We start from the raw sequence: 12,925 nt of genomic DNA on the forward strand, positions 1-12,925 counted from the left end.
ACTCGAAGTCATTGGCATTTTCAACACTCTTAACTACCATTATGTGCCTATACGAGTTGATTCTTGATCGTCTCCACATTGCACATGGGATGTCCGACTTTATCAAGAGTGTCATTGAGGTCAAACAAGGGTGCCCCTTGTCCCCCACCCTTTTGGTATCTAAACAGATGAGCTTGAGTCCTCTCTACAGGATCATATGTAAGACAGTGATGGGTGCCTCCTCCACCAAGTCTTGATCTCTATCCTACACTTCGTTGATGGTGTCATACTCTTGGCCTCATCTCCAGAGGGGCTACAATGATAGCTAGATGCTTTGGCACATTTTTTGTGATCTTCAACAACTTACAGTCCTAGCTAGCTCTCCTTGCTTGTGTTAAGAGGGATAACCTATATGTTCATCCTTTAAGTTTTAATGAACTTATTGTTTAGTAATAAAATAAGATAATTTTATTAATACCCAAAAAAACATTAAAGTATGTCAATGGGATAAATTAAAAATGGTACAATGTGGGAGTGCGCAAGCAACTCCCATTGAAAGCAGAAAAAATAGAAAAATGAAAGTCTAACTAAAAGCAAAGATATAAAAGAATATTGTCATCCTCAACTTAACTGAGTTAGAAGGTGTTATACTTTCCCTGATGACTCAGCATAGCAAAGTTTGCATTTTGGCAGTAAGGTATGTCCTTGTCCATAGATAAGGTCTTTGTTAACCCTTCCAATACAAAAGCTTGGTTCCGAAAAATCAATTCTTCTCAAAAATCATACTATGCCCGCTTTAACTGGGTCAGTGTTATGTTAGTTAACCCAAACAAACAACTAGCAAAGAAGGTCCTGATAAACCTTTTTCTATCAAAGCCTAAAGGGCCAGTCCATTTTCTAAATGTCATTATTATTTATTATTATGTGAGATTTATATCTGGATAACACTCCACAATTGTAGACTTCAAACTTGGGGTCTTCAATCTGATCTATAATAATGAATTTATATTGAATAACAGAAGGTACTATTAGTTTATTGGGTTAATTCAAGTGGTGGAGTGTTGTGAATTAGATAGGAAGTATTATTAGTCTATTGGGTCAATTCAAGTGGTTGAGTGTTGTCAATTATAAATAAGAAATTGTAGATCAAGTCCCAGGGGAATATTGATATTCCCCAAATTGAATTGCCAACATTATAGCCAGCCAATTCACTGTATGGTACTCACATTTAAAGGAAGAATTAGAGATAAACTAAATAACTAAATAAATGCAAAACGGAAGAGTGTTTTCCAAGACATCCATATTTTTATGTCTAATAGATTTATAGATTTTAATTATATCTTTGATAAGCTTTGAAGCCCACCTCTACTAAAATAAATAACCTACTTTAAAATGAGAAGGGCTCGATAAAATTTGAAACTTGTACCTCTGCCTGTAAAGATTGATGATTTTACCAATAGTGTGGTCTACCACCCAGACTTTTTGCCTTTTTCGCGGTGAGCTTTGAATCCCACCTCTAGTAAAATAACCTACTTTAAAATGAGAAGGGCTCCATAAAATTTGAACCTTGTACCTTTGCCTGTAAAGATTGATGATTTTACCGATAGTGTGGTCTACCACAAAGACATTTTGCCTTTTCCGCTGGTATCGAGCAACATATTTTTTGGTAAAATTGTGATGTTTTATTATTTCAATTATATTTTTGAATACATTCATAGGCTAGAAAAACCCAAAAAAAATAGGTTATGCAGATTCAACAACTTCGAAAAAAAAATTATCAATTTTTAAACATATTGTTTTGGTAAAATTGTGATGTTTTATTATTTTAATTACATTTTTTAATATAAAAATATATTCATCGCCTAGAAAACCCCAGAAAAATGGATTATACAGATCCCACTTAAAAAGAAATATCAATTTTTAGCCATATTTTAGGCAAAATCTACTTGGAAAATAGGATTAAAAAAAAGAAAGACAACGTCGTCTTGTTAGACTACGCCTTTTACCAACGGACCATGAGGTGATTCCCCATTTTGACAGGTATGCATATTTTAATTATCTTTGATGAGCTTTTAACCCCACCTCTAGTAAAATAAATAACCTACTTTAAAATGAGAAGGACTCAATAAAATTTGAAACTTGTACCTCTGCCTGTAAAGATTCATGATTTTACCGATAGTGTGGTTTACCACAAAGAATTTTTGCCTTTTTTGCCGTGAGCTTTGAACCCCATTTTGACAGCTATGCATATTTTAATTATCTTTGATGAGCTTTGAACCCCACCTCCAGTAAAATAAATAACCTACTTTAAAATGAGAAGGGCTCGATAGAATTTGAACCTTGTATCTCTATCTGTAAAGATCGAAGAAAAAAAGAAGAAAGAAATTATTTTAACGTCCATGAGGCTAAAGATAGCCTATGGGACAGATTGCTTCTTCATCTGCTTGATGTATTCGGCCCTTTTTCTGTGAAGCTTCACAATAAATGCTCCCAGCGTCTCGACAAATCCCTCGCTAAATAGATTATCCCAAGAGCTAGCTGCCAGCATATCCGCATAGCTTTCCCTGTTGTCTTTGAAGGCCTCACATTCTAAAATGAAATGTTTTTCTGTTTCCACTTTTCCAGAAGAACAAAAAATGCATACCCTTTCCTCCCACACTTCCTTTGGCCTTTTCCAGCGCCCTATTTCACAACGGAGTTGATGAGAATTAGTCCTTAACTGAGCAATAAGAATTTTGGCTCTCCAAGAAATATTGGCTTCTATGTATGCTTTTGGTTGATGATTATGAGTGGGATTAAACACTTCAATATAATAATTTTTCTTTCTTCCTAGCTCCTTATCCCAAGTACGTTTGTGGAACTTTTCTGTAACAAAAGCTTTTATCTCTTTGTTGTTTATGGGACACGCATTCAAGCAAATACCCCATTTACTAAACCATTTGTTATTTTGCTGCATCCAAGTTTTTTTGCTTTTGCACAATCTATCATTCAAGACAACCTTAAGCCATCTACCCCTTCCATTTGCTCAATTTTTTTTAAATACCTTATGACTCGCACCATAGCAATTGCTTCAATAGGAGCAGTCCCTATTTCACTTAACAAGGTATCATAAGGAATTGCACTTTTAATCTTAAATTTGTTTGTAATCAAACGCTTCTGAATTTTCTCAATTTGTTTCCACTGCATGTCGAAGGTACTGCTAACCCACAGTTCACAACCATAGAGAATCACCGGAATCACTAGAAGCCCAAAAAGAGTTTGAGTGGTCTTCCAGTCCCATAACTCTGCCTCTCTACACCTATTTTGAAAAGCATAAAATGATTTCCAACCCCCCAAAGTTCTTTTCTTTCTACAACCATTCCAGCTTAGATTTTTGTTGAAGTCAATCTCGAGGTATTTGTAATCCGCAACTTTTTCCATAATGTTGTCTTCAAAGTAGAACTTATGCTGGTTATGTTTTATTTTCTTAGAGAAGACCACTACTTTCTTTTGCTAATATTGACTTGCATCCCCATACTTCTACAAAAATGCTCAAGGGATAGTAAGTGCTCTTGCAAACCAAGAGCCGATTTAGCAATCAAAATAAGGTCATTTGCATACAAAAGAAGCCTTATAACAAACTTGCACAAATAGATATCATCACCCCCTTGCGAATTTAACCACTCATCAAGCTTGTCGATATATAAACCAAAAAGGGTAGGAGACAGTGGGCAACCTTGCTTGACCCCAATATCGCTTCTAAAACTTTCAAAAATGCCTACTAAAATTCTAATTTTGACTTTCACATCTTCATACAACCTATGCACAGCTGCTCTCAAATGTTTAGGAACCCCAAGTTCCTCCATTCTCTGCCAAAGTTTATCCCTAGGAACCGAGTCAAACACTTTTCTAAAATCAACAAAGCAACAAAAGACGTCTTCCTTTTTCTCCCAAACTTTTTCAATGATGTGCCTTAAAGTTATGCAATGATCAACTATGGAATGTTTAGGTCTAAAACCTGCTTGCCCTTTAGCACGCTTATCTCTATCTTTTGCCCACTTGCTAATTTTGCTTTCTAGCATGCTTCCAAATAGCTTTGCAAACAAAGGATTTATCATGATGGTCCTCTAATTGGAGGGATTATTGATGTCACCGCTCTTGAAAAGAGGTATTGCCAGACTAGTTGACCAATCTGTGGGGAGTCCTTGTTGTATGATGTTGTTGAAGATTTTTGTAATGTGAGGTGCAAGAATCTTTGAGCCCCACTTTAGATATTCTGCTTGGAGTTCAGCTAAGTCTTTTGCTTTTCCAACACCCAACTTCTTGATACCCATCTCTACCTCTTGTACCGTGAAGAGTTCGGTATCAGTGTTGACCAAGGGGGGAGGGTCAACCTTGGGAACCTGCTCATGGAGTTGTCTTGCATAGTCAAACCATTTAGAAGCTGTAATATTATTTCCAATTTGTATCTTTTTCGGTTGGAGCTCCTTCCAAAATAATTTGGGATTATTTTTCCCAAGGAAGATTAGTTCTTCCCTCCTTGAAACCATGAAATCAGTGTTTTCTTGCTTAATAACTGCTTGTACGATTTGAGCTTTATGTTATTATCCTTGTTTGACTCTTTCCACATTCTCCTTGCCTTTTTGCATTCCTCGTCAAACCAAGCATTAACCAGAAAGCAATTTCTTTCAGACTTCTTAATTTTTGTCCTTTTGCACTTTGCAAGTGCGCATTGAATTAAATGTTTTAATTCATGACTATGAAGGCTGTGAATTGTAATTTTCTCCTTCTCAAAGAGCCTCTCTAGCGTCATTTTGAAGGTATTACAATTTTCTGGCATCAAAAGAATTCTGCCCTGTGGGAGATTTTGTTGGACATGCTGAATTTTTTACTCTAATTGTTTTTTTCCAATCCAAGAGAAACATAAATTAATTGGCTTGTGATCTGATTTCAAATCCCACAGCTGATCTCTAACCAAAACTTCTTCCATTTTCTCACACAAACCATGCGAGCAAATTACATAATCTACCACACTTGCTCCATTGTAAGTATTGCAAGTGAAATTACCGGACTTTTCCCATCTAGTCAAGCCATTACAAATGACTAAATCAAAGGCCCCACATAGAGTAAGCAATTGTTCACCAAAGAGATTGCAGCCCTTGTCCTCTGAAATTCTTTCCCACTGATGATTACTTTCTTCTGTAAGCCAAATAGGATCACAATCATCTTTACAACAAAGAATGCTAGCTTACTCACTTGCAGTCCTAGCATTGAAATCACCCACTATAAGGACTTCACCTAGCTGCGAATATGTTGCAATAATGGATCTTTGTGGTCAAGCCCTCTACCATCGTAGATTTTTGTAACCTGTGGCGCAAAATAGCATGCTGCAATTCTGATGTTTCCATTTTCTGATATTTTAAATCAAATGAATTGCTTATTTGAGTCTTCTTTTTCTAACTGAATAAGATGACCTCCATTCTCCCTTACTAAAACCATGATACCCCTGTGCCCTTTGCCATTCTCTGCTGCCTTGTTCCACACTGCCATCTTGCAGTACCCTTCAAACAAAGGTGTCTTGCACCCTTCATGCTCATGTGTTTCTATGAGGCAAATTTATGTCTCTATTTTCCACAATAGGCCCTAACCCAGGTCCTCGTCTCCATGGGTAACCTCTGCAGTTCCAACAAACTAATCTTAAAGAAACCTGGGTATGACTTGATTGCTATTTATTTTGACATGCAAGACTCGCATTTGAGTCTTTCTCCCTGTTTTCCCATACCGACCTTGCTTTCTGATTTCCTGTTGAAGAGTTTGTTGCATCTTCTTTATTACCATCTTGCTGCTATGTTCTAGAAGGAGGTCCAAATTGCGCTATCACAGCGTTGCCTTTATAAATCCATGCTCTCTTTCCTTCATCTCTTGCTGCCCTAACCTTTAACATTTCCTCCCTTCTTTCCTCCTGTTGTTTTACAGTTAAATATTCTTCTAGGAAAAAACGAGAACCCCTCAAGAGATGTTTCTTGCTTAGAATAATATATTTATCATGCAAGCTAGGCATAATGACTTTTATGGGCCTGGCTCTCTCCCCGTTAAACTTACCCACCCTCCATGCTTGACATATTTGTCCTTGCCATAGCAACTTGTCTTTCAAGAAGTCTCTTGCAAGGTCAAGAGTACATTCATTTTTCCCATAGTCTTTCACCCCTTTAATAATTATGTTTGCTGCCCTATTTTGTCTTTCCTTGCCTTCACTATCTTGCATGTTGTCAACCTAAATATTTGTTTCTCCTTCCTTATTAGTAGAATTGCTAATAACTTGAGCTCAAGTTTTGAAAACTTTGGTGGAATCTCCTTTCGTTTCTTCTCTTGCGTTCTCTTCATGGTTGTTTATTTGGGCAATCATTTTCCCTTTATCCTGAGATGATTTCACATTCACCACCTCTGTACTTTCCACTACAAATTTCTTTATGTTTTGCACATCCGCCTTCATGCGTTGCCATTCTGTCTTCCCTATCAAGAGAGCTTCCTGTAGCAATGCCACTTGTTCTTTTAAAATTTTATTGCTTTCTGCTAACGCATTGTTCTTAGCCGTTATTATATGAATTTTATGATCTCTTTCCCGCCCTTTAGCTTCTAAAACCTTCAACCTTTGTTTTGCATTTAACAATTCTTTCACATAAAGATCAAATGACCAGGTGAGAGGTGTGGATGTGGGACTATATAAGACAGAATCATCAACGACTTTTCCTTTGGACTTCTTGTCGCCACGTGCTTGTGGAGGAGACTTGTTTGAGTGCTTTTTGCGAAGGGCTCAATTACTTTTCTTTTGAGACCGTTTCTTCCTTGCTTGCTCCCATTTTAGACGGGCTATTTTTCGTTTTAAAATGCCCCGATATTCTTTGACATTGATCCAAACCCACTTCCCAACTTTGGCAAATGAAGCAATTTTCACTTGTCCTAAATCATTTGTCTCCACATGTTCTGAAATTTCTGGTTCCTTTGTCATGTTTGAATGCAATTGTTGATGATTTTACCGATAGTGTGGTCTACCACAAAGACTTTTTGCCTTTTTCGCTCGTATCCAGCAACATATTTTTTTGGTGAAATTGTAATGTTTTATTATTTCAACTACATTTTTTAATATAAAAATACATTCATCACCTAAAAAAACCCCGGAAAAATGGATTATGCAGATTCAACAACTCTTATATATAAAAAATAAATAAATAAAATAAAATAAAATTTAACCGGATTTTAGGCAAAATCTACAGGGAAAATAGGATTAAAAAACAGAAAGACGACGACGTCTTGTTAGGCTACGCCTTTTACCAACGGACCATGACGTGATTCCCCATTTTGACAGGTATGCATTGTCCACAACTGTGAGGATCTCAAATGTACATCAATAAGCATGTATAATTGAAAATAAAAAACTATACAATGCCTCCCCACGGTGGGTCGGGAGAGACCGTAGTGTCTACGCGCCATGACCTGCGGTGATTTGACCTGCAGCATGTATTGTCTCCGCATCTGGCAGAGGGATTGGAAGAGGGATTGGAGGCAAAGTATGATGGCAGCTCTTGTAAACCAGGTTCGATGCAGGTACCAGGACCCTCGCAATCTGTCGCTGAGCACAAGGAATCATTACAGAAGGAGGACGCATGGTGATATGAAGCGGACGAAGAGTGCTGAGGGTGGAAAGAGACCGTAGCGTCTACGTGCCATGACCTGCGGTGACTTGACCTGCAACATGTATTGTCTCCGCATCTGGCAGAGGGATCGGAGGCAGAGTACGATGGCAGGTCTTGTAAACCAGGTTCGATGCACGTACCAAGACCCTCGAAATCTCTGGCTGAGCACAGGGAATCATTACAGAAGGAGGAGGCACGGTGATCTGAGGCAGACGAAGAGTGCTGAGAAACCAAGCAGCAATCATAGCGCCTACACGAGATCGATGGTAGATCTGGCTATTTATCTTGAGGCCTTCACAGCTGAAGAGTATGGCACCTGGAGCAGGTCTCTGTTCCATCGCAACTACGAACTCGGAGCCTCCTTGCTGGCAAGATTCATGGTCGTGGACCAAATAAGAGGCAATTGGTGCTGGCAAGGATTCCTTGGAGGACTGGTTCTGATTTGGTCACTCCTCTTCCTTGCAAAAATAGATGCATTCTCGAATGAAGCAAATATGCCAGCTGACAGCGATTGCAGCACCACTGTAAGCAAAGATTCAGTGATCGGGGAGCAGCTTCTTTGCTTTCAGGATTTGCCGGGAAGGATCACAACCCAGAGCATAGTGAATCATTTTGTTTAAGCAAAAGGAAGCTGACGTTTGGGACCTTGCAAGTACCTGAGAAGCCACTCCTTATCACTAGGTGGACTTTTTTTAACTAGTTTCTCTATGTACGATTCGTTTGCTTCTGGCCAAACGGAAAATGTAATCTCACCTAAAAAGCTTTGCTTTTGGCCAAACAGAAATGTAATCTCTGACTATGGCAGACCCAAAAAGCTTACAAAGATCATAGGGAATCATAGGGAAGTTTTTTTGGTGGTTAAGATGGGTTTTTGTAAGATCAAAATGTTTTTGTTACTCTCTATTTCTGTCTTTGCTACTGGTCTGGTTTATTTGTCTTTGCTACTAGTCTGGTTTCCCTAGCAGGCTAGTAGCAGAGCGACAACGTAATCGTTCAGAACTTTGATCTTAATAGAGTAGCTTGCCTTTAGAAAGAAAACACTATTCAATGCCATCAACCAACCCTGGTTCCGCCGGTGGAAGTATTTTAGCGGCTAGGAATTAGGAAGGAGATTTGCACAATCGCCGTAATTGCACGGAACTGTTTAGAAATTCTTAGAATTTGCCATGCCAAGCAAAATCAAACATGAACACAAAGCCAATAAACTACTGTTTCCTACTGGTAATTGCAACAAGTAAAGAGGCAGAAAGTGAATGAGGCGGTCTACCTAAATCACGAACGGTAGCTCGAACTACATAACCGCGATCCAGCAGCAACTTCACCAACCATGACGCGATGAATCCCGAGGCTCCTGTAACGCAGACTAGTCTCCCGCTCATGGTTATCGAAATTGGATATCACAGCAAGGATCGAAGCGTTTTCGGAGAATAGGATAATCAGACCAAAGTGTGTTACGAGGGTTTTACAGAAAGGTAGGCTACAATGAGAACGATTAATGACGAGAATAAAAGTTGGAACCAAATCCGCACTAGAATTCTGTTTTCACTAGAACTCTGTTTCCCAACGTTTTCACTAGAACTCCGTTTCCCAATGTAAACGTTCATAGTGAACACTGAACACTTCTTCTTCTATATTTAGAATATTTGTTCGTTCGATATCCGTACGTTTTGCTTTATATTTTTTCTCCCGCTGTATATATGGTGCGCAAATGCTCAGGTCATTTTCAAATATTTTGACTTATCAGTGTTATTTATGCCCATTCAGGGTTCTTGTTTCTATTTTAATGGTAAATATAAAAAAAAAAATTGTAAGTTTGGTAGGATTATATTTTCATCATTGCTAATTTAAAGTCAAAATTTTATGTGTTTGGTGAGATTTCATTTCCACATTGATTGTTAATTGAGCATTTAATTTTATTTCCAATGTCATCACTAATTGAGCTAACTCAAGTGGACATTTGGTAATATAATTTAAGATTATTGAATTGAGGCTTTTGTAATCCATGTCCAATTTTTGAGATAGGGTTTTGGTGATAATCACATCAAAATTCATTTGTTGACGCGTTTGGAACCAACATGATGAAGAACCAGATCCAGGCAATAGAGAGATCATTTAAACATTTAGAAAGAAACATCTATAATTGACCACACGAGAGGGCAACAGTGAGAATTCACTGATCTAAGAAGAGTTAGTTAATTCATTAATTAAATTGTTAGATATATTTATTAATTAATTTGATAGATATCTTTATTTTTAATTCATGTGTACCTAAATAAATCTAATTAAAATATATATATATAACCTAAGAACTATAATCCTAGTATTTTGATTACCCTCTAAGAAGAGTTAGTTAATTCATTAATTAAATTGTTAGATATATTTATTAATTAATTTGATAGATATCTTTATTTTTAATTCATGTGTACCTAAATAAATCTAATTAAAATATATATATATAACCTAAGAACTATAATCCTAGTATTTTGATTACCCTCATTATCTTTACTCGTAATAAAAATTAAATAACTCGTAACAAAATAGGGATTAAGATATTATGTTTATTCTAATTAGTTAATTAATTAGTCAATTTTATTATTCGGCCTATTTTTATATAATTAAATATAAAATATATATATATATATATACTCATAATAATTCCAAGGATGATAATGATGATGATGGTTAACGTCCACTGAGACCAAACTTTGGTCTATTGGATCTAAATAAATGAATTATTTAGTTTGATTTAAGATTTTATTCCTATGCTCAAAAAGCTTGGAGAGAAGCCTCCTGAGCTCATTGTAATTTTGACAACGTAAAAGGCTAGAAAGGTCAGTATTGCAACAAAGATTTTGAAACTAAGATCTAATGTGGTTGTACGTGAGGTACTCTAAGAGGAAGTGATTTTCATCCTCGATGTTCGTATTCTCACAAAGATGGCAGAACCTTTCCATCCATGGTGTTTTAGGAACTGCCCAACGACCCGTTTCACTATGGAGCTCATGAGAGTTCGTTCTAATCTTGGCTATATTAATTTTCTTCTTTGAGCTAGTTAAAACAGAGAGATACTTTTGATCTTCTAGGGTGAGGTTGATGACCTCCTTATAATATCTTAATTTTCTTTTAGCTGCTAAATCTTTCTCACACCACATTTTTTCTTTGAACTTAGAAGTAACAATATTTTTAATGTTATTAATGTTTGCAATGCAACATTCTCATCGATCTCCTAATGGTTTAACCAGGCCCTGGTGTCTTTATACCAACCTTGTTTGAGCCTTAGGTGGTTTTGGCTGGAATTTAAAGCTAGCTTAGGAAGTCTATGGTCTCCTATGTTATTGAGTTTGTGCTTGTACAACAAAAGCCTAGTCATAGCTAGGCTCTTGATAGGGGAAAGACCCACTTCTATAAGGAGAATAGGATAGGGTGTGTTGCTTTTAATTTTGAGATTATACGTTATAAAACGCTTCTGGATTTGCTCAATCCTTCTCTAGGATTCTCTAGAGAAATTGTAACCCCAAACCTCACATCCATATAAGATAACCGGAGTACTAAAGTTTCAAAGAGGAACTTCTTTCTATCCCACATTACGAGGTTTGTCGTTTTACAATTATTTTCAAGACCAAAATAAGCTTTCCATCCCCCATTGATCCTTTTCTCAATGTTGTAGTTCCAGTTGAGCTTGTGATGAATATCAATTCCTAGGTACTTGTAGGAAGACACTTCCTCCAAGTTACTGTTGTCATACATAAAATTAGCGTAAGTGTCCTTCTTGGATTTGATAATCATAACTTTTGTTTTGTCGGTGTTAACAATCATACCCATGGTAAAGCAGAAATCCTTAAGAAGTATAAGTTGCTTATCAAGATCAGATGGGCACCTTGCAAGAAGAACAATATCGTCAGCGTAGAGAAGAAGAATGATGACTATCCCAGCTAAGATCGTGCCAGCACATCCTGCTTCCTCTAAACAACCTTCTAGCTTGTCGATGTAAATGCCAAATAGGGTAGGAGAGAGGGGGCAACCTTGTTTAACTCCGATATTACACTTAATATTTTTCGACCACCCCTCATTGCTCTTAAACTTGGCAATTACATTCTTGTATAACCTTATAGCGACAACTCTCAACTCAAAAGTAACCTTTAGCTCTTCTAATCTGTTCCAAAGGTTGTTTCTAGGAACCGTATCAAAAGCCTTTCTAAAGTCCACAAAGCAACAAAAGAGATTGGATTTATCATTGCGGCATTCCTCCACAATGATCCTAAGCGTAACGAGGTGGTCTGTTGTTGAGTGCTGCTTTCTAAAACCCGCTTGGCCTTTAGCCCGCTTACCTTCACTTTCAAACCATATGCTCAACTTCCTTTCCAAAATAATACCATACAACTTGGCTAGGAGAGGGCTGATCACAATTGTCTGATAATTAGAGGGGTTATTTGTATCCCCACTTTTAAAAATAGGGATAATGAGGCTTTGAGTCCATGGTTTAGGGAACCCTTGCTTGACCGCTTGATTGAAAAGCTTGTGAATGTGGGGGATGAGGACGGGACCTCCAATTTTTAAGATTTTCGCCTAGTAACCTTCAATGTCCGTAGCTTTCCCATTAGCCAAGCGATTAACCCCAAAATCAATGTCTTCTAATGAGAAAACTTCTTTTGTTGTGAGCAGGGTTTCAAAGTTATCCATGACATTTGGAGATTCATAAAGCTTTTTAAGATAGGAATTCCAATCGTGTAAAGCAATTTTATTATTATCTTTAGTTTTCCTAGTTAGAATCTGCCTCCAAAATTTCTTAGGAGCTACCTTAGAGAGGTGTAAGAGATTCTCTTGTCTTTTATGAATATACTACCTTTTTTTCCTTTTAGTTAGGGCTTTGTATATTTTTATCTTGTCAATTTTAAGAGATTCATCAACAACTTCCTTAATTGCTCTCCTCGCACTTTTACAATCTTTTTCATACCATGGGTTGGCTTTGCTATTTCTCTTATTACTTGAAACTTCAATTGAGAACTTGTTAACAGAATATGAGAGGTTGTAGTAAAATTATGATAGATATCTTCTATGTTGTCTATACTAGATAAAGGAAGCAAATTAGTTTTTAATTCATTTAAAAAGATATCTTTTTTATTTCTATCAAACATTAATTTCTTTTGGCTATAAGGATTATCTTCTATGGGGTCTCTATGCATGACAAAATTGAGTCAGGCTCGTGGTCGTTTAAGATGTCAAAATTTGTTATTTTGTTGTATAGAGGGAGATCGGAGATAACATAGTCTACC

The 12,925-nt window shown here is 37.0% G+C and overlaps 1 protein-coding gene across 1 annotated transcript in view; it reads right to left on the reverse strand.

Moving 5' to 3' along the window:
• The window catches only part of LOC149166849 (phenylacetaldehyde reductase-like), a 246,842-nt gene extending 237,584 nt beyond the window's left edge, over window positions 1-9,258 (reverse strand). The window contains exon 1 of the mRNA XM_089432782.1: window positions 8,920-9,258. Coding sequence (XP_089288908.1) covers window positions 8,920-9,031 — 112 coding nt within the window. The 5' untranslated portion in view covers window positions 9,032-9,258. The remainder of the gene's footprint in view (window positions 1-8,919) is intronic.
• Window positions 9,259-12,925: the final 3,667 nt, after the last annotated feature.

This window comes from Pinus tabuliformis, chromosome 5_1 (genome assembly GCF_031772625.1).
Source record: "Pinus tabuliformis cultivar Carrire ecotype Pingquan chromosome 5_1, CPIR1, whole genome shotgun sequence".
NCBI classification, from domain to species: domain Eukaryota; kingdom Viridiplantae; phylum Streptophyta; class Pinopsida; order Pinales; family Pinaceae; genus Pinus; species Pinus tabuliformis.